The sequence below is a fragment of the Juglans regia genome, chromosome 1 (assembly GCF_001411555.2).
Source record: "Juglans regia cultivar Chandler chromosome 1, Walnut 2.0, whole genome shotgun sequence".
NCBI lineage: Eukaryota > Viridiplantae > Streptophyta > Magnoliopsida > Fagales > Juglandaceae > Juglans > Juglans regia.
Genome location: NC_049901.1, coordinates 11,915,492 through 11,943,188, shown reverse-complemented (window position 1 = coordinate 11,943,188; position 27,697 = coordinate 11,915,492). Strand labels below are relative to the sequence as shown.

Sequence of the window (27,697 nt, the reverse complement as noted above, 5' to 3'; positions counted from 1 at the left end):
GCAACAACAAAGACGTCGACGACCGCCACCACCGCTACCAGAGGAGCTGCGGCGCGACGTCTTTTGCAACGAGGAAGATCCATTTTTGCATTCGCATATCTTCTCCTATTATACTTGCAGAATCTGATCCCGTTCACTCTGCGTAAGCACAATTCGATCCCTCTCACTTTCTTCGAGTCCAAACTTTCTCGCATATTCTCCTTAAAAATCCCAGATCATTTCCGCAATATAAATCGTCTCTTCCTCTTTGTTTTTCCGAGAAACGGCCAGAATATTCATATCCTCGTTATTTCTGCTTTGGAATTTTGGTTCTCTGGTCAGGAACTGTGAATATATCAAGGGCTTGACAGCGGACGTTTGGATTGCATCACTGTGGAGTTGTGTATTAATATTGGTGGGGGATTAGGGTTTCCCCCGAAGGTTTAAGAAATTTCAAGGGTTTATAGTGGAGCAGTGAAATGCTAGATTTCATGAGTTGGTTCTGACGAGTGTTTATTTGGCTGTAAGGTAATTAGGATTCGGGGATTGAGGTGGTTAGGTTATCTGATGGAAGATTAAGAAATGGTGCGGCTTCTTGGACTGACTCGCGGGCAATCGGATGAGTTGCCTCGCGAGATCACCTCGCGGATCAACCGGGCGAGTGATACCGGTGAGAATGGGTGGCTCATTCGTTTCTTCGACTCTGCGTTCTTCTGTGAGTGGATCGCCGTCAGCTATTTGTACAAGCATGATCACTCTGGGGTACGGGACTACCTCTGTAATCGAATGTACACTCTACCCTTACCGGGTATTGAGAGCTATTTGTTTCAGATTTGTTACATGATGGTCCACAAGCCGAGCCCTTCTTTGGATAAGTTTGTCATTGATATGTGCTCAAAATCGCTGAAGATAGCTCTGAAGGTGCATTGGTTTCTAATGGCTGAGATTGAGGATTCAGATGATAATGAAGGGATTAACAGGATTCAAGAGAAGTGCCAAATCGCAGCGACTTTGATGGGTGAGTGGCTTCCTTTGAAACAGCCTCAAACTGTGCCGTCGAGCCCTGGTAGCAAGAACCTGGTTTTTAATAAGCTACTATCATCAAAACAGCGGCTGTTGTCACTTACATCTTCACCGCCATTCCAGAAGTCTTTGTCATTCTCGCCTTCTCCAGCAAACAATTTGCAGCAGGATGTTAGCCAGTTACCTTCTGAGGAGAACAACATCTTAAAGAAATTTATTCCAAGTCCAAAGTTGCTATTTAGGAAGTCAACAGAGAAAGATGATGATGGCTCGGAGAAGGATGGGTTCTTTAAGAGGCTTTTGAGGGACAATAGAGGTGATGATGAGTCAGGTTCAAAGGTTCGAGATATGTTTCTTTTCAGGAAGTCAATGGAGAAAGATGATGATGATTCTGAAAAGGATGGGTTCTTTAAGAGGCTTTTGAGGGACAGTAGAGGTGAGGATGAGGAATTGACGGCAAGCTCAGAGAGTCTTTTTAAGAGGTTATTTCGTGATAGCAAGAGTGGGTCTGAGGATAAATCAGTGGAAGATGATGAAAAAGAAGGTTTCTTTCGTAAGCTTTTCAAAGAAAAGTTTGACAACAAGAAGGATGGGAATGAAAGGAAGGAAGATGAAGATATTATCGACTCTGAAGCAAAATGTTCCAAATCTGTTGAAGATGATGAAAAAGAGGGGTTCTTTCGGAAATTATTTAAAGATAAATCTGATGACAAGAAAAATGAAGATATTGTTAACTTTGGAGAGAAAAGTTCCAAATCTGTAGAAGATGATGAAAAGGAGGGGTTCTTCCGGAAATTCTTCAAAGATAAGTTTGAGGACAAGAAAGATGCAAATGATAAAACTGATGAGGGGTGCGCCAATTGTGAGGAAGAAGAAGCTTCTGACTTTTCATTGTTACGCAGAGTGTTTCGTGTGCACCCTGAAGATTCCAAAATTACCGTTGCTAATGAAAACAACAATGGTGGTAGCTTGCTTGAAAGTAGTCCGGGAACTGAGAGTTTTTTCCGCAAATTGTTTAGGGATCGTGACCGTTCAGTGGAAGACTCGGAGCTGTTTGGTTCAAAGAAGCACAAAGAGGTTTGTTTAGAATTGGTTTACTCTCTATGTTTTATATGCTAATATGAAAACATGACCTTATGTAACACTCCCTTCCCGTAGGTTAGGAGTGTTACGTGCTTTCATAATTATTACTGGTAAAGAGACCCAAAATATTAAATATACCCAATTTATCGAAAATAAATTTCCAAAGAAAAACATAACAGAAAAATATAATCTCATAGCAAGAAAATTTAAAACTGATCTTTTAGTGAAAAATCACTTATTAACTAAGCCTGAAAATCCCTTGACACATGATCTATGCCTTGCCGTTAGCTCGTCAACACTATATTCTTTACCTGGACATTTTAAAAACATAGGGCTTTTTTGAAAGCGTGCGTACTTAATACATATACTAACATAAATATGTAACATGTACTCATTAAACTTGTCTTTCCCTTTTTTTAATGGCTAGCACACCTTAACCCTCGCTTGCAAGGATGTGCACCGGTTGCACTGCCTGTGGCCACAAGGAAAACCGTTTAACTTATCATAACATACTATGGTGGACCATGCTTAGATCCATGGCTTGCACATTTTCCCATAATTGCATTGGTACCATGCATCTCTTATGGCGATTCTTCAAACTTCTTTCATAACTTGTCTTTTATCTTTCTTACCATGATGCGTGTATGTAACGCCCCAATGGAAGGCCCAAGCCACATAGCCTATACTCCAAAAGGACTAGTCAATGATACAATTGGAGCTCCATTGAAACATTATAAAGAGCAAGAATTTCTCCTTTCCAAGCAATGTGGGATCCCATACACCACCTATCTTTATCCATATCATATGGAGTATCACAATCTACCCCCCTTAAATTCCCGACGTCCTCGTCGAGCCTGTCCATTGTAGGTGGCACGGCTCAAGTCCCACATTTCTGGTTGGGATAGGCTCTGATACCATTTGTAACGCCCTAATAGAAGGCTCAAACCACATAACTTATACTCCAAAAGGACTAATCAATGATACAATTGGAGCCCCATTGAAACTTTATAAAGAGCAAGAACTTATATTTCCTAAGCAATGTGGGATCCCATACACCACCTACCCTTATCCATTTCATATGGGGTATCACAGTGTAGAACACATAATGACATAGCTTATCGTAATCTAAACAAAAACATATCATGATGCATGTATTTTTGATAGGTGTATCATGATGCATGTAAAGAATAACAAACTTATCATAACATACTATGATGGACCATGCTTAGGTCTATAGCTTGCACATTTTCCCATAATTGCATTGCACATTTTCAGCATGCTATTCTTCTGAAATTATATTGAAATTGGAAGATAATACATGTTTTCAATTCAAGTTTTATAAGATTCTATACTTCTAAAATGTCCTCTTAACATTTGATTGCTAATTTCTTAATACAAAATGTGCGTTGATATCAAATTCTTTAATTCATGAAGAATTCCAAAAGTATACTTCCTCTGTTGCTTTTAGTGTTTACAAGCCTTTATGATCCCATTTACTAGAGTATTTGAACATGCTTTAATTTGTTGGATGACTCCATTTGGTAGCTACATCGATGCAGGACAAAAAGCTCCAATGCACTTTAAAACCATATCTAATGCAGTATCTTCAGGAATTCAGCAATATAGTTAGGTTTCTTGATGGAATCCTGGTCTGGGTTTAATAAAACAATGAGTGGGATTAAGTAGGTCTGAAAAAAAATTTGATCTCGGTGGCTTTTTTTTATCGGCAAACAAGTTTTTATTGATAAAAAAAGTGGGCAAGTGTCCAAGTATACGAAACATATACAAGAGCAACGCCTAAGCGTGCTAGTTTAGTGATACAAGGAATTCATGAAAGGTCATGACATGAAGATCAATTACAATCGACCAAAGGAGTGAAATATTGAAAAATAAGTTTATAAGCTCATCCATTGACCTCTCTTGATCTTCAAAACTTCTTTCATTGCTCTCCTGCCAAATGTACCATCGTAAGCATATTGGGACCATCTTACATATTGATGCAATCTGAGAGTTGCCTCGAACTATCCAAGAAGCGAGGAGGTCACTTACCCTTCGGCATCACCCAAGCTAGTCCCAACCGATTGAAGACTTCATTCCATAAAGTCATGGCAATCTCACAATGAAGTACTAGATGTCAACGGACTCTCTGCTCTTCTTGCACATACAACACCAATCCATTACTATGATTTGACGTTTCCTCAAGTTGTCTAGAGTGAGTAGCTTCCCCAAAGAAGCCGTCCATACAAAAAATGCTACCTTTAGAGATGTCTTTGTCATCCAAATGCTCTTCTATGGGAATGGATTTGTATTGTGCGTGGTCATGGCTTGGTAGAAAGAACGGACTGTGAATATCCCTTTTTTAGAGGGGCACCAAAAAATCCTCTCTTCCACTCCCCCCATCAAACGGGTGGAATACACAATGTCAAAGAATGCCAAAAAAACATCAATTTTCCAATCTTGTGCTTCTCTAAGGAATGTAGCATTTCATTGGGGAATACCATTGGAGATGAATGAGGTCCGTAATTGAGACTTCTTTCATTCTTGATAAACTATAAACGTGTGGATAAGTTTCCTTGAATGCCTTATCGCCACACCATACATCATGCCAAAACTTGACCTTGGATCCATTAACCATTTTAAAGCGCGTATTTCTTGCATATATATCCCAACTTCTTCTTATATGCTTCCACAACCCCACTCCATAAGGCTCACTCACTTCATTAGAACACCATGCTTCCCCATGTTTCAATTCAATGATGATTCTCCCCAAGGCCTCCCCAATGGTGGTGATATCTCCATAACCATTTGCCAAGCAAGGCTTTGTCGAAAGATTTTAAGTTCCAAATACCCAATCCTCCTCCTTTCATGGGAGAGCACATTGTGGCTCATTTCACCAAGTGAAATTGAAACTCGTCGTCCCCCCCTTCCCCTTTTGGAAGTCATGTTTGTCACGTTGGAGAAACTCCATTGATCTTGGTGGCTTTAGAGGTACTAAAATTAGGATTCAAGATTGTAGGATTTTCTAGCACTGGTTGTTGAAACAAAAGGTTAAAAGAAAAAGAATATAGTCTAGGGAATCATCTAGGCTTCTTCTTAAACAATCACTCTAGGGATCCAACTCTTAAAAGGGTTGCTGAAATAGTTTTTTGTAAGTAGGTTGCTGAAACTTATATTCAAGTATTCTCTGAATTTTGACCAGATGATAAAAGGTTTTTATATGGTTACTAATCAATTATTTCCTACAAAAACAAAGACTCCTAAATAATAAAGAGAAGTAATTAAAAAAAAATGAGACCAAGTAACCTGTCAAAAAATAAATTTTAGACCAAGTAGGAAGCTAGAAAAAATTGGGAGAAGTCATTAAAACTTATGAAAATTTAAATCTCATGGGTCTTTGGCAGAGCCCTCTACAGAAAAAAATATGATTTTTTTCAGCCTCTTGTATGCCATGAGGTTGAGGGATCAAGGAACTGATAAGATGTGGTGGGTACCTGCTAGGAAAGGTATATTTTTTGTTCGTTCCTACTATAAGACCCTTACAAACCCGTAGAGCTATCGTTTTCCTTGCAAAAGCATTTGGAGAATAAGGCGCCTCTAAAGGCGGTATTTTTTGCTTGGACGACTTCTTTGTGCAAGATCTTGACTATGGACAACTTATGGAAATGCTGGGTCATTGTTGTTGACTGGTGCTATATGTGCAGAAAGAATGGTGAGATTGTGGAGCATTTGCTACTCCATTGTGAGGTTGTCAGGTGTTACGGATGATGTCTTTAGAAGATTAGAACTAGCCTGCGTTATGCCTCTACTGTGGTCAAGCTTCTGGCTAGCTGGACAAATATTGGTGGTATTTCACAATTCACAGCTATGTAGAAGAGGGTTCTTATTTGTATTTTATGGTGCATATGGTTTACTTATAAAAAAAAAAACTTATGGTGCATATGGAAGGAACAGTTGGAATTTTGAAGGTAGGGAGCACTCACTGGAGGAGATTAGATTGTTATTTGTTATACTTTATTTGTATGGCCTAAAGCTGTTGATTTCAATGGTCTAAATTTTCCTGATTTTCTTGTTTTTATTTCTTCCTCTTAACTAGGTGTTACCTCTTGTGTACTCCCTTTGTATTTGGGCTATGCCTATTCTTATTAATATAATCTTTTGCTTATATATAACTCTCATGGGTATTTGGCTCAGCCCACTCCAGCAAAATCTGGATTGGTAGACCACCCATGCTTCAATAAAGCTTAAATATTCTAGAATATGTGGAGGTATTCGAGGAAGGAGTAGGTACTTTAAATTCGAGAATATGTGGTTAAAAACAAAAGGTTTTGTGGAAAGGGTCAGGCAATGATGGTCGTCCTATAAGATCCATGGCACCCCTAGTTTCATTTTTTACTGGTAAATTGAAAGCTTTAAAAAAAGACTTAAAGCTATGGAATGCTTAATCTTTTGAAGATATAGGCAACCGCAAGAAGTCCCTATCGGAGGAGTTGCAGGAAGTAGAGAGGGCAGAGGAGGGTCGGGCTTTTTCTATGGAGAAAATATCTAGGAAGGCACAGTTAGTTTCAGAATTAGAGAGAGTTACCTTATTGGAGGAGATTTCATGACGGTAAAAATCTCGAGCGTTGTAGTTGAAAGGAGATCGAAGTATGAAGTTTTTTCATAGAGTGGCCAACTCCCATAGGAGAACTAATACCATCGAGATGTTGAACATAGATGGAGCTGTTTGCACAGAGGTTCCTGTGATTAAAGAGCATGTTTAACATAGATGGAGCATGTTTTATCGAACATCTACTTATTGAGCAGGTGGTGTGGAGGCTAAAGCTTGATGGGTTAGCCTTTGAGATCATTGAGCAGCAGAATGTTTCTTGGTTGGAGAGGCCCTTTGAGGAGATAGAGTTTCATGGAGTGGTGAGGAAGATGATCAAAGACAAAACACTTGGTCCAGATAGATTTTCTATGGGCTTCTTCCAATCATGTTGGGATGTAGTGAAGGAGAACTTAATGAAGGTGTTCTAGGAATTCTTCTCGGTTGGAAAATTTGAAAAAAGCCTCAATGCCACTTTTATTGCGCTTATTCCCAAGAAGATTGGGGCTTTGGATGTTAAGGACTATCGGCCCATCCGTCTTGTAAATGAGGTGTATAAGATTATTTCCAAAGTGCTTGCAAACCGCCTAGGGGAGTCTTGGGGCGGATCATTACGAAACCCCAAAACGCATTTGTAAGGGGAAGAAAAAGATTGGACTCAGTACTCATGGCCAATAGATGTCTAGATACTAGACAGTAGATTAAAATCTGGCGATCTGGGTATCTTATGCAAGTTGGATATGAAGAAGGCTTACGATCACGTTAATTGGGACTTCCTACTATACTTGCTTGGGAGGTGTGGATTTGAGGAGAGGTGGTGCTCTTGGATTAGGTGTTGCATATCGACGACGTGGTTCTCAATTTTGGTGAATTGCATTGTAGTTGGCTTCTTTAACAACCTTCAAGGTCTAAGGTAGGGGTCCTTTGTTCCCATTTTTTTATGTCTTTGTCATGGAGGTGTTTAGTAGAATGGTCTCTGCCATGGTTAACAGTGGCTTTATGGCTGGATTTTCGGTTGGTTACACCAATCAGGATACTCTTAACACTTCTCATTTGTTGTTTGCAGATGATATTTTGATATTTTGTGGGCAGAACAAAACCAGATTCAGGCTTTACAGGCACTTCTACTTTGTTTCGAAGATGTGTTCTGTTTGAAAGTGAACTTATCCAAGTCAGAGTTGGTTCCAGTTGGTAACATTCTCAACATTCGATTGCTGGCTAACACCCTTGGATGTAAGGTCTCCTATTTTCCCACGAAATACCTTAGCCTTCCTTTGGGGGCCGCTTCCAGGGCTAAATCTATATGGGATGAAGTAATTGAGAAGATTGAACGTAGATTGACAGGTTGGAATAGATTGTATTTATCGAAAGGTGGTAGGATCACCCTAATCAAGAGCACTCTGACGAATTTACCAACTTATTTCTTATCTTTGTTCCCAATTCCGGCAAGTGTGGCGATCTGAATTGAGAAACTCTATCGTAATTTCCTTTGAAGTGGGCTGGGGGATGAATTCAAATTCCATTTGGTCAAGTGGGTTAAGGTATGCTCTCCAATCTCTTCTAGTGGGCAGAAATCTGAGGGTATTCAATCGGGCTCTTCTTGGGAAATGATTGTAGTGGTATAATATGGAAAGGGAAGCTTTGTGTGAGTTGGTTATTGATAACTTCAAGTATGGAGGTTTGTAATGGGGGAGTGGAGCACTAGGGAGGTATGTGGGGTTTATGGAGTGGTAGTCTGGAAGCACATCAGACGAGGTTAAGGAGTTTTTGCTCGCCACACTAAATTTGTGATGGGAGACGGATCTAGAATAAAATTCTGGTATGACTTATGGTCTGCAGATAAAGCCCCTAAGGGCACATTCCCTACACTTTTCAGGATTATGTGTGAGAAAGAAGCATCAATGGCTGACCTCATGGAGATGTCTGGTTGCTTAGTCCAATGGAATGTGAGTTTTATTAAGGCGGCCCATGATTGGGAAGTTGGCAACTTTTCAGATTTTTTCAGACTCTTGTACTCCATGAGGTCGAGTATTCAAGGAACTGACAGTTTGTGGTGAGTACCGGCTAGAAAAGGTACATTTTCTGTTCGTTCCTTGTATAAGTCCCTCACACATCCATAAGTCCCTCACACATGCACAGAACAATCACTTTCCGTGGAGAAGGATTTGGAGAAATAAGGTGCCTCCCAAGGCGGTATTTTTCATGTGGACAACTTCTTTGGGTAAGATTTTGACGATGGATAATTTACAGAAACGCAGGGTGATTATAGTGGACTAGTGTTATATGTGCAAAAAAAGTGGTGAGACTATTGATCATCTTTCACTGCATTGTGAGATTGCTAGAGCATTATGGGATGACGTCGTCAGATGGTTAGAGCTAGCCTGGGTTATTCCTGCTACCGTGGTCGAGCTTCTAGCTAGTTGGACGAACTTGGGCGGTCTTCTACAAATCACAGCTTTGTGGAAGATGGTTCCTATTTATATTCTATGGTGCCTACAGAATGAATGAAATGATCTGACTTTTGAAAACAGGAGCGCTCATTGGTGGAGATTAGATTACTATTTGTTAAAACTTTATTCCTATGGGCTAAAGCTGTAGATTTCGATGGCCTAGACTTTCATGCCTTTCTTGTTTCCATTTCTTCCTCCTAAATAGGTGTTACTTTTTGTATACCCCTTGAATACTTAGGCTATGCCTATTCTCATTAATACAATTGTTTACTTATAAAAAAAAAAAACCTGAACCAAAAACTTCCTAATGTAAAGAAACTTGAAAACAAGTCTAAAACTAAATAGATTTGGACTTAATCCCAAATAGGCCACACGTCAAATGAAGACCGTTATTTTCAATTATTTTGGTTTTTAAGTTTGCTCTTTCAGGAGTTGAAGAGCCCACATTTGTTTTCCCAATTTTAGTACTTGGAGTTTTTTACCTCTTCCCCCTCTCTTAATAGGCATATTTGTAGTATACTCCCTGTGTACCATGATAATGCCTATGCTCTTTTTTTTTTTTTTTTAATTTTTTATTATCAATAAAGTTTGTCTTATTCTTTTTTGAAAAAATAAGTTTTCTTTTCAAGGAGTTTCTTGTTGTTTGCATCACTCATAGCTGTGTTTTGTTGTGAAAATTGCAGTTTTTAGCTCTTAGCTTTCCATCTGCCATAGAAGCACCGTTCCTTGTAGATAATTGGTGTTTTTGGCATAGGCACATTGACTCTCAAAGGACATGTCTTAGATTTGCAACTTGAAATATGAGAATGCTTCCACTTATCAACAAAAGTAAATATGGGAATGCATCCAAGTGGAGTGGCCTAGTTGGAAGAGTCGATGATATGGGGGAGTGTTTTTTAGTTTGTCTACAAGAAAAGTTGTGCATTTCATAACGTAGTATGGATTTTGATACAAAATCCACTACATTGAGAAAAAAACTATGCGAATGTAATTTATCAAAACAAAAAAAGATAACTATGTGAATGTAATGGGGATGCTAGCAAGTGAAAAAAGTAAGTTGTATGTATTTCTAGAAAAGGATATGGTCTATGGAATAAGGTAATATACTCTTTACACCCACAAACTACCACCTATTTCCGATTTACACAACTTATTTCGAGTTCTAATAAAAGCCACTTTGCCTGAAGGAAATGGTATTGCTAGACTTGGAGATTTGAGTTCAATAAATAGATTGCTACTTATCAAAAAAAAAAAAAAAAAAAGATTGCTGAATCTAGAGGACAATCCATTCAATTGTCAGGAGTTGGTTTTGGCTTGCCTACATATCCTGAACAATTTTTTTTATTGGCACCGGGTGTCCGGAACAGCGTCCCGACTAATCCCGAGGGTGGACAAGCCCTCGGCAAGGAGTTTCCCGCAAACATATCCTGAACAATTAATGAACAGGTTCTCTAATATGTGCATATAGAATATCAATAGCAATGCTTTACAGGAAGCATCTAAGTAAGGTCTGTTTTAGGATTCCACTTGAGTTATTATCCCCTGCATGATGTTTGTCCGTTAGCTTGCTCTCTATAGCAACCCCCTCAATCCACTTGTTCTGCTGTGCCCTATTATTCAATGGACTCAATCTGAGATGTTTCACCAATTATATTTACAAATTAGTTTCTTTCCCTTGAATTTAATTGATACATCAAAAACATGATGAGGTTTTTGATATAGTGACATCTTCTCTGATTTAGTATGTAGAAAGAACCATAGGTTGATCCAATGACCATGCCATAGTAGATCCACTATACTTTAAAAGATGAGATGAAAAAAGGAAAATGTATATTGAATATCTGTTAACATGCAAATGTCTCATAATTTGCTATGCTGATTCACCATGCTCTTTATTTGGCAGAAGTATCCTGGTTCACCAAAGCAACGGAGTGAAAAGTCAAATGCAAAGCCCCCACTTCCAAGTGACACTGCATCCCAGTTTCGAAAAGGGGCATATCATGAGTCATTGGACTTCGTGCAGTCATTATGTGAAACATCATATGGCTTGGTTGATGTATTTCCAGTTGAAGATCGCAAAAGTGCTCTTTGTGAGGTTTATTATTATCTTTTTATTCTTTCTCCACCTTAGTTTATGATAGCGCTCTATGATACATATATACTTAGACATATGTTGCTTGAGTTTTTTCCTGATGCATTTGTTGTGTTTCCCATTCATATGTTTCCAGTCTCTCGCAGAGATCAATTTGCATGTGGCTCAAGCTCAAAATAATGGAGGTACTTCTTTAATCATTGTGGACTTAAGTAGATGAATGCTCATCTTGGGCACAGTGCTTTCGATTTTATTATTATTATTATTATTATTATTTTGTAATGCTTCAACACATTGCTTAGGTTTTTCTGGAACACTGCAGTATGTTTCTGAAGATGTGTTTTTGTAACGTGAAGATTGCAAAAACTTCAACTTTTGAAAATTAGAATACGACCTTATGAAAAATGTGTTCTGTATATCTTATATTTTTTCTCCATTATATTTCTAAAAAATGTTTGGAATGTGCATTTGGAAACAAGTCTAAGGATTTCTGAAAGGGTTATTACCAGGAGGTTTGTTTATTCTTATAGAAGAACATGCAGAAGTTTACATTATGTTTGTGGAATGTAACAATTGGCCTTCTCCAGATTGACAGATAATGTTTCTGCTAGGAGAATAGCTTTCTCAGGTTGATTTTTCTGGCTGGATATTTCTATTGAACTCCTTAATGCTATTTAACAGAAAAAGAGAAAAGTTTTGGTACCCCATACTAACTGATAAGGGTGGGTGGTGTATGAGATCCCACATTATTTGGGAATGTGAAATTATTGTTCTTTATATTGGTTCCAATCGTGCTCCAATTGTATCATTGACTAATCCTTTTAGAGTATAGGTCCATATGTGGCTTGGACATCCCTTGGGATTTTACAAATGGTATTAGAGCCTATTCCAACTAGAAATGTGGGACTTGAGCTATGCCATCTACGATGGACTATCCCAATGAGGACGTTGGGAACTTAAGGGGAAGCGATTGTGATACCCCATACTCCCCATACTAACTGATAGGGATAGGTGGTGTATGAGATCCCACATTGCTTAGCATGAAGAAATTCTTGCTCTTTATAATGGTTGCAATGAGGTTTCATTTATATCATTGACTAGTCCTTTTGGAGTATAGGCCAAGACGTGATTTGGGCATCCCTTGGGACGTTACAAATTCATTTAAATATGTATGTGCGCCTTTTGTTTTGTATATGTGGTGTTTTGGTTAACGTGAGCAACTCCTGGTTTTCCAAGGTCCTATGTGAACTTACATCTTCTCAAGCTGCATTACTAGTCTTTTGTCCTTTCCTTTGATGTGAAGGTTTTTGTTTTCACTTTCTTTCCCCTCTTTTGCTGCTGCTTCTTCACTTTCTCTCTCTCCCCTCCCTCCTAATTGTAATAGACTAATAGATTTTGACTGGTTGTACTAATATTAGCTTTAACTTGAAATTGTGGGATCTAAAACGTGGTCTAGTGCATGATGCTATTGTTTTCTTTTGAATGAGGTCATTGATCATTGATGTAAATGTGAAATTTTGTCAAGGTGAGGCTTGCCAACAGGTTTTGGCCTGTAGAAAATTGTGAGTTGTTTCTTGATTTCTTCATGTTCTTTTAGGTTTGGTATGCTATTCAAATTAATATCAAAGAGGAGTTATTTAGACACTGGTTGTTCTGGTCCCCGGATATCCTTTTCCACTTCTTGTAATTGGCTTTTACGCCGTTTTACCCTGTAATTTCTGTGTAGCATTGTTGATATATATTTTGTATTATCTGGGTTATTCATTTTATGATGTTGCTACATTGTCTTTGAATAATGCAGATTATATTTTTTAGGAGTTTGTTTTTAAATGGGTAAGGGAATATTGCCAAGTTCTATTATTTGAATAATTCCGATTCTTTGTTTTAGGAGTTTGCTTCCCAATGGGAAAAGGGATGTATCGTGTGGTTCATATACCTGAAGATGAAGCCGTTCTTTTGAATTCGAGGGAAAAGGCACCCTATCTGATCTGTGTCGAAGTTTTGAAAAGTGAAACACCAAGGTAATTAATGAATTACGTTATTCAAATGAGGGACAGTTGTTCCTAGTTGTTACAGTAATTGAAACAAGTACCATCAAATGAGAGGATTTTAACCTTTTGTTTTCTGCAAATGAAAGGACTCAACTGATTCATATTTTTTTTTTTTTTTTTTGCCTTTCTATAAAAACTTGTTTTAGCACTACAAAGGATGCGTACGGTGCACAAAAGCTTTCTAGAGGAGGAATTCCTCTGGCAAATGGAGATGCATTATTGCCAAAGCCCCCTCCTTGGGCTTGTCCACTGTGGACTGCCCAGGAGGTTTATCGTAATAGTAATGATCGAATGTCAAGTTCAACTGCTCAAGCAATTGACCAGGCAATGACACACACTTCAGAGGCAAAAATGAATATTGTCAATGTGAGTCTTTCCGTAGAGAAGCAATTTCCCAGCCATACTGAGAGTATTGAGCACAGTAGCATCCATTGTGGTAGTCTGCTGTCTGCTCCAGCTTCTGGCGGTGTTATGTCCTGCAATTTTCAAGGTGGCGAATGTTTGAACCACACGTCAAGAGCAGCACATATTTGTGATTTGGAGTGGGTACGGGTAGTTCTGACAGTAGATTCAGGGGTTAGAATGGAAGACATTGAGGATCAAGGCCCACCACATCGGAAGGAACACCGCCGTGTTCCAAGTACAGTAGCTATAGAAGCAGTAAAGGTGCGTTGTCAGGGGATTTAAGTTTTGATGCTGTTGTTGCCATTATTGTTTTTAACACAAGGACAAATTATTGATCCCCACTGCTTACATTTTTATGGTAGCAATCTCCTCGCTAGAGGAGCTTATTGGGGAGGAGGGTGAAAGGGCCCTTCACCCTGTTCATGGTACTTATGCCTGGCAGCTAGCTTTCTTTCCAACTTTGCTGCATTAGTTGTTATCTTTCTAGCATGACTATGACCTATCAAGATGTCTGTCAGTTAACGTGTACTTGGGTTGCACTCCTTGCTTTTTTGTCTTTTTACTTTTTAGTGAGTTTGTAATTGCAAATGAAAGTTAGCCTTTAAGTTGATTTTTGTTTATTCCCATTCCGTTCTTCCAATGAGTGGCTCTTATGTTAGTTCATTTGTCACTGTTGAGTATAGCCTTTTTTTAAGATTTTCTTCCCTGGCCACTAGATGAATGATTACCGATTGCTTTTCTTTATCCTAACTGTTAAAAAAGTGGTGGGACCAAGGGTCACTTAATAAAAAAAGGTGGGATTAAGGCCAGGATTTCTGTGGCTATTAGGATAGGGATCTCAGGTTCTGTGGTTAAAGTTTCCAGGCTTGGGAAACAATCTCCTGTGTGTATTTTATGGGAAAGTAAAGAGTACAAAATCTTGGCTGAATTTTATAGGTTTGAAAACAGTATGAAAATTCCTTTTAACGATTATGGTCTGGGCACTCTTTAGCTACATGTATTTTTTCCCCAAAGCATTCCTGGGTGTATTTTTTTTTTTCAGGCTTGGGAAACGGTCTCCTGTGTGTATTTTATGGGAAAGTAAAGAGTAAAAATCTTGGCTGAATTTTATAGGTTTGAAAACAGAATGAAAATTCCTTTAACGGATTATGGTCTGGGCGCTCTTTAGCTACACGTATTTTTCCCCCAAAGCATTCCTTTGTGTATACTTTTTTCTTCCCCTAAGCATTCAGCCTGGTATATCAGTACGCTGATGATTCATGGATGATGTGTGGGGCTCCTATTTTTGAGTTCTAAAGGCTCGGATATGTTTCTTTCAGACCATCTCTACATGCTTTCTTAATATCCCAAAGTTTCATGTGTGACTTAAAAAGATCCAAATTTGCATCAATTGCAATCTGGTTTGTTGAGTAGATGGATCTTTTTATTTTATGTGGTCACCATGGAGACTTAAACGAGTCCTGATTAGGTGGAAGTCAATATCTTGTAGACATATCCTGTGTTCATAGACTATGCCTAATGCTTTCATTAATCAAATTGTTGAATACTTATCAAAAAACAAATATTGGACCAAAACATTGAGCAGTATGACTGTGCGCTAGTATGTTGTTTCTGGAAAACAGCTGCTTTTTTGCAGTACAGAGAGGAGCTATATTGTGAGTGACCAACCTATTCTTCTTGCCATAGCTGGACTAAAGTAGAAGTTAACAAACATGAATGGGAAAAATTGAAGGGCCAGTACCTGGAATGATGGTTTTCTCTGCAGATTACCTTTTTCATTCATATTCTTTTTTCAGATGTTGTTGATGGACTTTAACTTTCTGTAGGCCGCTGCTGCAAAGGGAGAAGCACCTCCTGGGCTCCCTCTGAAGGGCGCTGGTCAAGATTCAACAGATGCACAATCAAGGGTGAAAATTCATTGAAAATTGAAATTTGTGGACTTGATTTAGTGTGGTGGTGGAGAATATTATACTGAGAGAATCCTAATTTCTCAACAGGTCAATGGTGGTTCACCCAAGGCCAGTGATGCCTTATCTGGTGAACTTTGGGAGGTAAAGAAAGAAAGGATACGCAGAGATTCGGTGTATGGAAATTTACCTGGTTGGGATTTGCGCTCTGTAAGTAATATATATGTCAATGTTTTGTTTTGATGACTGTAGTTACATTGAGCAATGTGAACTAGATAGCTGATAAACATTGTAGGCTTCTATTTTGGCAGCGAGTGGGATACCTAAGATATGAATTTGTGCAAAAATTAACTAGAAAAAGATGTCCATCTGACAATTCCTTTCTGATTGTAGGGTTCAACCTTAGGCTCATCAACATAGAGTTCCTTCACCTATCATGTTTATTACCTGGTTGATGTGAATGAGATTGCAAACTTTAATGATGGTATCCTGTTTCCTGTTGGATGTTGATTAGTTGGAACAATTATGATACTACTACCCCATGTTAAACTAATGTATCTAAATTGACGGCCCCCTGTTCATGTGTTTGATACTTGCTTTGTTTAGCATTAATGAATAGAATTGGGGACTGTTGACTGTGTGGTAAGGCTACTTGTGACTGTATTTTGGCCTTGTCATTTTTATTCTTGAGGATTTGTGCCGTCTGATTGTCTTTGTTACTGTAGAGCTGGCATGTATTTGCATATGTTGAATATGTCCTGTGGCAGGTCTTAGAGCACATTTGACGTTAATGACATTTCTCATTTTCTTGCTTTTCTGTTAGGTTATTGTGAAGAGTGGTGATGATTGCAGGCAAGAACATCTTGCCGTGCAACTTATCTCTCACTTTTATGGTAGGTGCCCTTTTTGTAATTGTTATGATTTTGTTTCATGTAATGTAGTTCCTTATCATCTTCAAAAGCTGTGTGAAATCATGAATAATTATGATCTCCAAGTAATATCCTCTTGATGTAGTTTGTCTTGTTTGATTGAGGATTTTGAATAGGATGATGAAACATTTTCTGACCCATTTGCCCTTCTGGGTACTTATAAAAGAAAAATGTAATGTAGTTCCTTGTTTTGTTCCATGGTACCATCTTTGTCTAGTTGATTCACTTAGAGAATGTTCTCATTCTTTATATCTGTCTTTTATAGTTTCTCAATCTTTTTTTTAGTGAGGAATAAGATGAACTGTTTAGATATGGAGGTGGATGATGTTTCTTCCAATCAAATTAAATTTAGTGTTAAAACAGAGGAAAATTGGATCATTTTTCTTCAATTTAGCTTTCAATAATGACTAGAAAATTGTAGCGCTCTCTATCCTGTTTAAAAAGCAACATTGCGGAGTTTATGGAGAGTGAATGCTCCTTTGAGAGTGGCATTTCTAGTGTGGACTGCATCATTGGGGAAGATATTGATGTTGGATAACTTGAGGAAGTAGAATGCCATTGTGCTTGTTTTGTAATGTATGTGTAAGAAGAGTGGGGAGCCCATTGTTCGCTATCTTCTTCATTGTGAGGTAGTGAGAGATTTATGGAGTTTTCTCTTCAAGTTGTTTGGGAAAAAAGTTAGAATGCCTAGGAGGGTGAGAGTTATGAGTGAGTTAGGGAAGAAAGAAAGGACATGATTACATTATGGAAAGAGGTTGGATCCTTTATGTTAAATGTGGTGAATCTAGATTGAGCACAGTGCACATACCTTTGAAGATGTGGTAAAGCTGAAAAAGATTGTTCTCAACTCAACGCATGGATTGCAGCACATTATAATTTGCTTTTTTTACCCTAGTTTTTCTGATTTTTTGAATTGTTCTATTTTTTTCTCCTAAATAGGAGATCTCATATATTTTTCATGTTCTAGGGTTGCACCCCTCTGTGCTTTTCTAATGAGATTATATTACTCATAAACAAAATGTGTGCATGGTATGTGCTATTTATGTAATGAATCTCTTCTAAAGTGAATGTATGTCTATTCTGCTTTTCGTCTCTTCTCAAATTTCTTTTTTCTAGACTGTAGATTAATAGCAGTTACTTTCAATGTAAGAGAAAATGTATCCAGGTTTATGATTGTTCTAAAACGCGGTGACTGAAATACTCTAATGAATGAAGCAGTATGTTTTAGTTTATTGACTGGTGTTGTCCGTTCAATAAGAGTAAGGAAATGATCAATCACCTTTTGCCTTGTTGTGAGGTATCTCTTTGTTTTATGGTATTCTATTTTCAGGATGTTTGGGTTACATTGGGTCATGCTAAGGCCAAATCGGTAATCTTCATGGTGCAACCTTATGAAAAATGATTTTCATGTTCGGTGTGGTGCATTTGGAGGGAAAGAAATGTTTGGAGTTTCAAGGATCATGAGAGGATGATGGGAGGATCTTAGGGCTTTTGTCTTTTGACTCTTTATCTTGAATGTTCATGGTTGTACTATTTCTAGTTTTTAGGACTCTATTCCGTGTACTTGGATGGCACCACCATAGCTTTCTATTAATGAAATTATTAGATTATGAAAAAATATGTAGTAAATCTCTCTGCAGTAGTGAGTGAATGATTTTACTATTACTTAAGGGCATTTCTAAGCCCCTTTTATCTCGTTTCTTGTAAGCAACTATTCATCTTTGATTGTGACCAAATGCACTCAAAACTGCACTTGCCTTTCTCCTGTTCACAAGTGGCACAGTAAGCAAAGAGAGGAAATTAATAAAAACTCATATTATCCAGTGTCTTATACAGCCAATGCTCATTCATTTCAAGAAACTGGTTTTCTCATATCTTTTTTCCTGTGAAAGCCTGTCATAATTGGATTTTGATGCCAGATATATTCCAAGAAGCTGGTCTCCCTCTCTGGTTGAGGCCTTATGAAGTTCTTGTTACTTCTTCATACACAGCTCTGATTGAAACAATTCCAGATACAGTAATATTATGTGAACTTATGCTTTTTAATTGAATTGGCATTTTACGCTCATGCTTATCTCCTGATTAATGTTTTTTTTTTTTATTTTTTTTATTTTTTATTTTTTTTTTTATGTTTTAGGCTTCACTTCATTCTATAAAAAGTAGATATCCCGACGTTTTAAGTTTACAGGAGTTTTTCATTGCTAAGTATGAAGAAAACTCCCCAAGTTTTAAGCTTGCTCAGGTAATTCACTTTGCAATCTGTACAACTATCTTTCAGATGCTATTATCCTTTGTGAGTCTACTCATTCCCATGTATTTCCAGTTTTTAACCATGGGGGGATACAACACTATTAATTGCATTTTTTTATTTTTCGAGAAAACAAAGCTCAGTAGGTCCTGATATTTCATTAAACAAAGTCCCTGCCCCATCCCTTCTCTATTTTTCAGAAGTGTTTTTTAAAATTTTTATTTTCAATAGAGGTAGTTATTTACGAGTGAGAAGAGAGAGAGAGAGAGAGAGAGAGAGAGAGAGAGAGAGAGAGAGAGAGAGAGAGAGTTGTTGAAAGTGGATGGAGAAAGTGCAGGTGGTTATGAGAATTTGAATTCTTTTCAAACTTTTAATTACAAAAACAATTAAGTAAATTTATAAGTAAAAACTTGTTTCTTTTAAGAAGTTAGTTGTTGAAGGCAGTTTTAGAAATATTTTTGGGGAAAATGCACATGACCTCTTCAAACTACCATGCCATTGCAATCACCACCCTAAACTATCGGTTTTGGCAATTAATCACCCCGGCGCCCACACCGAAAAAAAAAACTAACAAAAAATCTCAACTTACCCATTTTCTGTAAAAAGTCCAAGCTACGCCTAACAGTTTTTAAAATGTACTTATAATTTTTGTTTTAAAATTTTAAATGACAATATAATTAAAAAGAAAGGTGACACAAAAGAGAGTTTTTATTTTTTTCGATTTTTTGAATTTTTGATGAAGGGTATTTGTGTCAATTTCTACATTAGAGGTATATGGAAATATTTTGGTTATTTAGGGGTGTAAGTGTCTAAATTTATAGTTTAAGGGGTGATTGCAAATTGGGTGGTAGTTTGAGGGAGTTACCTTTATTTTTCCCAAATTTTTGTAGAGTTTTCATTTAAAGGCCACTTGTGGCTCTTTATTAGTAGTTAGGGCATGAGTATGTATACAGACACGAATGTGTATGTCTATTTATGTTATTCAATTGAGTATATGTAAAACGTGTTTCCTTTCCAGTGTTGTTTTTGTTGGAAGGCTGGAAATGGAGATATAAGGAGTGTTGGAGTATTTTAGAATGGGGCACTTGATGATGTCTTTGTTATGGAGAAGTGATTAGAGAGGAATAGCTCTATTTTAAGGGTGACTGGGTCTTGTCAAAAATATTTTTTCATGAGACTTTTGTTCTGCTTGTTTTGATGAAATCTTCCATCCTTCCGTTCAGTATTAGAATTTCCTTGTTGATCGTATCAAACCTTAGGTGAAAATTTTGGTTCTTGGTTTCAGTTTTTGTTCCTCTTTTTATAACTCTAATGCACTTGGTTGCACTCTTTTTTTTTTTGGTGTTTTGCTTTATTTTTTATGCTTGTTCAAAAAGAAAGAATGGATGGTTTCTAGAAACACTTATCTTTGGATGAGTTTTTCTGTTGTACTTTCACCTGATTAATTTAATTTTCTTGTTAGATATATTTTTGGTTTTACTTTTTTGTTCTTTCTGCAGAGAAATTTTGTTGAAAGTATGGCTGGATATTCTCTTGTATGCTACCTTCTGCAGGTATGGTTCTCAACACCCCACCCCAAAAAAAAAAAAAAAAAAATACCCCAACATAAATAGGATACTAATTTGGGATCTGTTATGTTGGTCTCTTCTGAGTTTTGAACTTGTCTCTTTTAAGTTCATGTGGTTTAATTTTCAAGGCATTAGGAGGGTAAACTACCTGATGATGCTTACAAAGGGGAAATTTGGACTGAAGTAGGAACAAGAATTACTTTCTAGGCTCCAAAGCGTCCAAGAAATCAAAGACTTGAGATTTCATCAATTACATAAGAAAACACCCTGTACAGTCACTCGAATGAGGCTAATATGTCATATCTCTGTCATGTGTTTATGTTTTTTGGTTGTATGTCTGTGTAAGTTATACTTATTTGATTTGAATTAGCATGTAATTGCGTCTATATACAACCTATTTGACTTTGCGCTTTATGCACTTATGTATCCATCCTCTTCTTTGAAAATGTATCTGGTGTGGCAAAGTAAAGCATCTTCTATAGCATATTCCAGATTGTGGCTTGTTTCATACCTGCTTCTCATCAGATGGTCTAATTTTTTCCAGGTGAAGGATCGGCACAATGGGAACCTCTTATTGGATGAAGAAGGTCATATCATACATATTGACTTTGGCTTCATGCTTTCCAATTCACCTGGTGGCGTCAATTTTGAGAGTGCACCTTTCAAATTAACCCGTGAACTTCTTGAGGTATGGCAGCAATGTTGTAAGATTCACATTCTTTCTTCTTTTACTTTTTCTTTCTCTCTTATGCTATGTTAATTGTAACAAGATATGTTGGGCTACTTATTTAGCATCTTGATCTTTTATAGACTTAGATTTTAACCTTAAAGTGATTGGAATGTTGTGATTGTTCTAGGTCATGGATTCTGATGCTGAGGGAGTTCCAAGCGAGTTCTTTGATTATTTTAAGGTTCTTTGATTATTTTGTTTTGGTTTGCTTTTGTTCTTTTTTTTTTCCCTGGTTTTTTACTCTTTGAACTCTTTAGATAGCCTAGGTTAAATTTCACTTACGGACTTTGCACCTCAAATTCAGGTTTTGTGCATTCAAGGCTTCCTTACATGTCGTAAGCATGCTGAGCGCATTATTCTTCTTGTGGAGATGTTGCAGGTACCAGCTTTTGCTTTTTGATTATTTTAACTTTATAGGTAAAATAAAATGCATGTGCATGACGAAAGTGTTAGGACCTTCATAATTCCAAGAAGCTCTCCAATACTGCAGCAACACTGAAATATATTGTTGCACCTTCTTGTGTTTTTCTTTTTGATATTGCTGCGAAGAGGAAAAATGTGATACCCCATATGACATAGATAAGGGTAGGTGATATATGAGATCCCACATTGCTTGAGAAGGAGAAGTTCTTGCTCTTTATAAGGTTCTAATGGGGCTTCAATTGTATTATTGACTAGTCCTTTTGGAGTATAGGCCATGTGGTTTGGACTTTCTATTGGGGCGTTACAAATGGTATTAAAGACTATCCCAACCAGAAATGTGGGACTTGAGCCATGCCACCTACAATGGATAGACCTGATGATGACGTCGGGAATTTAAGGGGGGTAGATTGTGATACCCCATGTGATATGGATAAGGGTAGGTGGTGTATGAGATCATACATTGTTTGGGAAGGAGAAGTTCTTGCTCTTTATAAGGTTCCAATGAGGCTCCAATTATATCATTGACTAGTCCTTTTGGAGTATAGGCCATGTAGTTTAGGCCTTTCATTGGGGCGTTACAAAAAAACTTGGCTCGAAGGCAAGAGGACTCGGTAGACCTACGATAGATGGGTAGCTCAAAAGGGGACAAGTGGGCCTAGGCTCTGAGATTGCTAGACCCAGTAGAGTTATAGCATATGGGTAGTTAAATAGGAGGCAAAGAGCAAAGAAAGTGGACCGCACCTTTGGGCCTCAGCTTGTGGGGCAAAATGGAGGCGAGGCAAGGCAAGGCTCGGGACCCAGCCCTTGTGGAGAATCAGAGAGGGTGGTGATCCAGGGCCTTCTACTAGCGGGAGTTTGGTAACCTCACTAGAAAAGGCTCCGACAGTCTCGCGACAGGCTGAGGAACCCTAAATGATGGGCCAGAGGGTGATGGTGACGGTGGGGAAATCGACAGTAGTCTCTAAAAGGGCTTCGGACACTTCCCTACCACTGAGCATTGGATCTCCGATGCATCACAGCCAGACAATGCCGTTGAGAAGCAGTGAAGTGGTTGCCATTGACTCTCTGGTTGCCATTCTCTCTGGTGGTATCCCTTATGGCAAAGGCCCTACAGCATACGAAGGTGGACTGAGACCTGTATTCAGCGACTGGAAGTGACGGAGGAGCTGTTGAAGGGCCTTCCCGAATGCTAATTCCGATGTAGGCCTTCTCTGAATGGGAGTGCAGGAATACCTTTGCGAAGGAGGAGATGGGGATGCCGTTGGATTTGCAGTGGGCTACTAGGGATGGGGATTCCATACCCCTAAATTGTAAGTTACCAGGTTAGTCTAGTGTTTTGATTGGGTTCTACATAAGGTGAAGGAAATTCAACATTGTGTGGGGATGGAGTGTGAGGGTTTTGAGGAACAATTTATGGCTTTGCTTACTGCCATTGAAATTGGTCATGCTTAGCTCTAGAAGTCAGATTCCAAGAAATAGAGAGAGCTAACGAGACTAATGTGGTTTTTTAATTATGAGGGCATCTCGAGCCTAGAAAGATCCAAAGGGAAGGGGCTAACATCTTCTTTATGAAGCCCAAAATTGTTTCTTGGAATGTCCGAGGGCTCAACGAAGCCAATAAGTGTTTTCGAATAAAAAATTTGCTTCGTGAGTGGAAGGCGGACACATTTATAGGAAACTAAGTTGAAATCTATTCCAAGAGGAATTGTTCGAAGTATATGGAGCTGTACATATGTGGATTGGGCTTATCTTGTATTTGATGGGGTTTTGGGAGGTGTTTTAGTTATGTGGAATAAAAGGGTGGTGGAGAAAATGGAGGAATTCATAGGGGAGTACACAATGGCATGTTCCTTTAAGGGTGTGGAAGAAAACTTTATGTGGCCTTTTGCTGGTATATATAGGTTGAATTTGGACAGCAACAAAAGACTTTTATGGGAAGAAATAGCTGGAGTACATAGCTGGTGGGACCTACCATGGTGCATAGGTGGTGAATTTAATGTTATAAGGTTCCCAAGTGAACATTTAGGAGAAAGTAGGCTGCAACCAGCAGTGGTAGAATTCTTGGAGTGTATTTTTCACTTGTGTTTGGTGGACATCCCCTCTCATGGGTGGAGCCCAAAATGTGGTCCAATAACCATACATGGTCTAGATTGGACAAATTTTGAGTCTCATCGGAGTGAGAAACTCATTATCTGGACACATGTCAAAAGAAGTTGCCTCGCCTTTCGGATCATTATCCAAGGAGGCGTTGGTACTTTAAATTCGAAAATATGTGGCTAAAAACTAAAGGTATTGTGGACAAGGTTAGGCAATGCTGTTCCTCATATCAGATTCATGGACATGGAGAAGACCTACGATCATGTTAGCTAGGAGTTCCTACTTACTTGCTTGGGAGGTGTGGATTTGGGAAGAGATGCTACTCATTGATCAAATGGTGCATATCAACGCGAAGTTTTCAGTTTTGGTGAATGACAGTAAAATTGGCTTCTTTAATAGCTCTTGAGGCCTAAGATAAGGGAATATTTTGTCCCCATTCCTCTTTGTCATTGTTATGGAGGTGCTTAGCAGAATGATATCGGCTTTGGTTCACAATGGTTTTATGGCTGGATTCTTGGTTGGTGACCTCAATAGGGTACTCTTATCATTTTTCACTTGTTGTTTGCATATGATATACTGATATTCTGAGGCAGAACAAAACCAGATTCAGGCACTGATGGCACGTTTACTCTGTTTTGAAGCAGCATTAAGTTTGAAAGTGAACTTTGACAAATCAAAGTTGGTGCCAGTTGGTAACGTTCTCAACATTCGACAACTGGCTAACACTCTTGGATGTAAAGTTTCCTCTCTTCCCGTGAATTATCTTGGTTTTCCGTTGGGGCTTGCCGCAAGGGCTAAATCAATGTGGGATACATTGAGAAGATTTAACATAGATTGTCTGGTTGGAAGGGATTGTATTTGTCGAAAGGTGGCAGGATCACCTTAATCAAAAGTACTTTGTCTAATTTACCAACGTATTTTTTATCTCTTTTCCCAATTCCCAATTTACCAACTCCAATTACCTTTGGAGTGGCATGGGGGATGACTGCAAATTCCATCTAGTCAAGTGGGATAAGGTATGCTCCCCAATTTCTTCTAGTGGGTTGAGAATTAGAAATTTGAAGATTCTCAATCGAGCCTTATTCGGGAAATGGTTGTGGTGATATAATATGGAGCTAGAATCCTTATGGAAATCGGTGATTGACTGCAAATATGAAGGTTTGTTGGTGGGGTTGGTGCACTAGAGAGGTAAGTGGGGCTTATAGAATGGGAGTCTGGAAGCACATTAGACGTTGGTGGGGAGTTTTTACTCGTCATACTAGACTCGTGTTGGGAGATGTCTCTATAATAAAATTCTAGAACGACTTATGGTGTGGAAATAATGCCCTCAAGGACTTATTCCCTTCAGTTTTCCAGATTGTATGTGAGAAAAAAGCTTTAGTAGCTGGTTTTATGGTGATATCTGAGGATCAAATCCAATGGAACATCAACTTCAGTAGGCGTCCCAAAATTGAGAAGTTGGCAGCTTTGAGGACTCTTTTTGTCTTTTGTATTCCTTGAGAACAAGCATTCAAGGAACTGACACGTGGTGGGTACCCACAAGTAAATGTACATTCTTGGTTCGCTCTTTCTATAAGTCTCTTACACATTTGCAGAACAATCAATTTCAATGGAGGAGGATTTGGTGTAATAAGGCGCCTCCCAAAGTGGCATTTTTTGCTTAGACAACTTCTCTGGGTAAGATCTTGACAACGGATAACTTGCAGATATGTGGGGTGATTATAGTAGATTAGTGCTGCATGTGCAAGAAAAGTGGCGAAACTGTGCATTATCTTCTATTGCATTGTGAGATAGCTAAATCATTATGGGATGATGTGTTCCGTAGATTAGAGCTAGCTTGGGTTATGCCCGCCACAATGGTTGCCTTTTGGCTGTTAGACAAATTTAGAAGGTATTCCACAAATCACAGCCGTGTGGAAGATGGTTCCTATCTGTATTCTGTGGTGCTTATGGCAGGAGCAAAATGACTAGACATTTGAAGACAATGAGCGCTCATTAGAGGAACTTAGATCTCTTTTTGTTAGAACTTTATTTCTATAGGCCATAGCTGTAGATTTGAATGGCCTATTCTTTCAAGACTTTCTCGTTTCCATTTCTTCTACCTAGATAGATGTTTCCTCTTGTATACCATCTTGTGTACTTGGACTATGTCTATTCTTATAAATACAATCGTTTCCTTATCAAAAAAATATTTTTAACAAACTCTAGCTTTCACTTCATTTAGTACTTTGTGTGGGGTCATTTGTGCAACGACATATTGAGTGGATAAAGAATTCTAGTGTCTGCTTTGCATGGTTGACTAAAGGTGCTATACTTTTATGTTTGGTTCAGGACTCTGATTTTCCTTGCTTTAAAGGTGGTCCACGGACGATACAGAACCTAAGAAAACGATTCCATTTAAGTTTAACGGAAGAGGTTTGATTTAATCACAAAACCTTTCTCTACTGTACAGCATTTCACTGCTATGGTTTTTATGGTGGTTATTTGTTGTTTTCTGGCAGCAATGTGTCTCTGTGGTGCTTTCCCTAATAAGCAGCAGTTTAGATGCATGGCGGACACGGCAATATGATTATTATCAGAGAGTTTTGAATGGAATATTGTGAAATTGAATCTCCTCTGCTGAATGGTTGTCCCATTCGAGAAGGCAAGCCCAGTTTAGGTGCCCCGATTAAAATTGCATGTCAGTCACGGTGTGATGTAAGGGCATTTGGGTCATTGTGGGATGGCTTCAGAGTTCTCTTGGAGCCCAAAGGATTGTTAACAGCAGCTTTTGGCCTGTTTTTTGCTGGCTGGGAGGAACTTGTAACTGTTTCGTCAGAAATATTTCTCGGGAAGTCTAGCAGGTGCATTTTACTTCAGCAGGGATTTCATTTTTCATTTTACATATTTTCTTCTTTTTGTTTCATGCGATATGAAACTCTTTTGGCCGATGGGCAAATTAGCTTGTTTGGAGAAGATATACAGCCCATCTTAACCATCATGGGGGAGCACACACTGTACAGAGCAACTCCGGTGGAAAGGACAGATCAGAAATGAAATAGCTACAGAATTTAAAAAAAAAAAAAGGGCGGTGGAACTACCAAGCTGAAGTGCGGTTGGGGTAGAGGAAATTTCTGGTAATTGTTTATTTATCAAAATAATAATAATAATATTTTGCACCGGTTAGTGATCTGAAGCCTGAAGGTATTCAACTAGTTTTGGTTCTTTACATCTTTCATTTCCATATGATATGAAGCTAGCCGATGTATTATTTTGAGTAAAGCTTGGATAAGATTCAACATTTAAAAAGTGGCCTGGTGTTCCTTGTAGTTGTGTGTATGATTCTTCTACAGTTTCTTCATGAAGTTGTGTTGGAAAAGAGTATACGATTGATTGTACACGAGTATTCCCATTTTGTGTTTCTTTGTTGCAACTTATCACATATAAAAAAGCATTTTGGTGGCATTGATTTTTTATCAACTATTTTATATCCCTTAAAGTGAGTGACAGCCCTTCAAATGAGCTTGTATATGTATTTGATTCTCTTTTGTAAGTAGTTGAAGTTTCTTTCACATCTTTTCTTCTAAGGAGAATGTAATTAATTAAATCTTGTGGCTAAAACCAATCTAGTGTTGGACTATTGGCTCACTGCCAAATTGATCCTCCACTCCGAATTGCAGTATGTTTATTATCAGGAATTTTAGTAAATTATTTCTCTTTAATTAGATTATGTGTAATTTTATTAAACAAGTATAAGTTTCATGCTTTTCAATTTACTATTAATTTCGGAAAATGATATAGTTACCACTATATTGCAACTAAATCATAATGAAACATGATAAATTTAGGAGAGGTTTGGATATATAAAGTCTTTCATCTTATATTGTCACATCTAATCATTACAATTTTTTTAAATTTTTATTCAAAATGTAATAAATAATTCAACTTTTTTAAATCTCAAAATAATAGTAATATTAAAAAAAATAATATTTTAATAATATTTTATTTAACTTGTATCTCTAACATCTTATCTCAACTAACTATCCAAACATTTCTTTAATCTTTCTTTGTTTAGAGCTACTTCATCAATAATTTTGAATGAAAGTGAAAATCATTTTTTAAATGAAAGTTGTATTTGAGTTCTTGTT

The 27,697-nt window shown here is 38.0% G+C and overlaps 1 protein-coding gene across 3 annotated transcripts; it reads left to right on the top strand.

The window, feature by feature from the left end:
- LOC108996221 (phosphatidylinositol 4-kinase beta 1-like) lies at nucleotides 1–27,025 on the top strand. Of its 3 annotated transcripts, XM_035687967.1 has the most exons (16): nucleotides 1–2,079; nucleotides 11,024–11,215; nucleotides 11,349–11,397; nucleotides 13,101–13,233; nucleotides 13,410–13,929; nucleotides 15,495–15,575; nucleotides 15,666–15,785; nucleotides 16,399–16,468; nucleotides 18,424–18,521; nucleotides 18,642–18,746; nucleotides 20,252–20,305; nucleotides 20,865–21,008; nucleotides 21,178–21,231; nucleotides 21,355–21,429; nucleotides 25,902–25,985; nucleotides 26,072–27,025. In XM_035687967.1, exons 1-16 carry the CDS (start codon nucleotides 562–564, stop codon nucleotides 26,171–26,173), a joined length of 3,399 nt encoding a protein of 1,132 aa, XP_035543860.1. In that variant the 5' UTR covers nucleotides 1–561; the 3' UTR covers nucleotides 26,174–27,025. The 3 variants fall into 3 exon arrangements, with proteins under 3 accessions (XP_035543860.1, XP_035543864.1, XP_018827537.1); XM_035687971.1 differs by lacking the exon at nucleotides 20,252–20,305; XM_018971992.2 differs by lacking the exons at nucleotides 18,424–18,521; nucleotides 18,642–18,746; nucleotides 20,252–20,305; ... (3 more) ...; nucleotides 25,902–25,985; nucleotides 26,072–27,025 and adding an exon at nucleotides 17,835–18,417.
- Nucleotides 27,026–27,697: the final 672 nt, after the last annotated feature.

Coding starts and splice junctions, on each gene's coding strand:
- LOC108996221 (XM_035687967.1), top strand. CDS start 562: ATGGTGCGGCTTCTTGGACTGACTCGCGGGCAATCGGATGAGTTGCCT. Junction 2,080..11,023: donor GTTCAAAGAAGCACAAAGAG/GTTTGTTTAGAA, acceptor TTTATTTGGCAG/AAGTATCCTGGTTCACCAAA. Junction 15,576..15,665: donor CAACAGATGCACAATCAAGG/GTGAAAATTCAT, acceptor ATTTCTCAACAG/GTCAATGGTGGTTCACCCAA.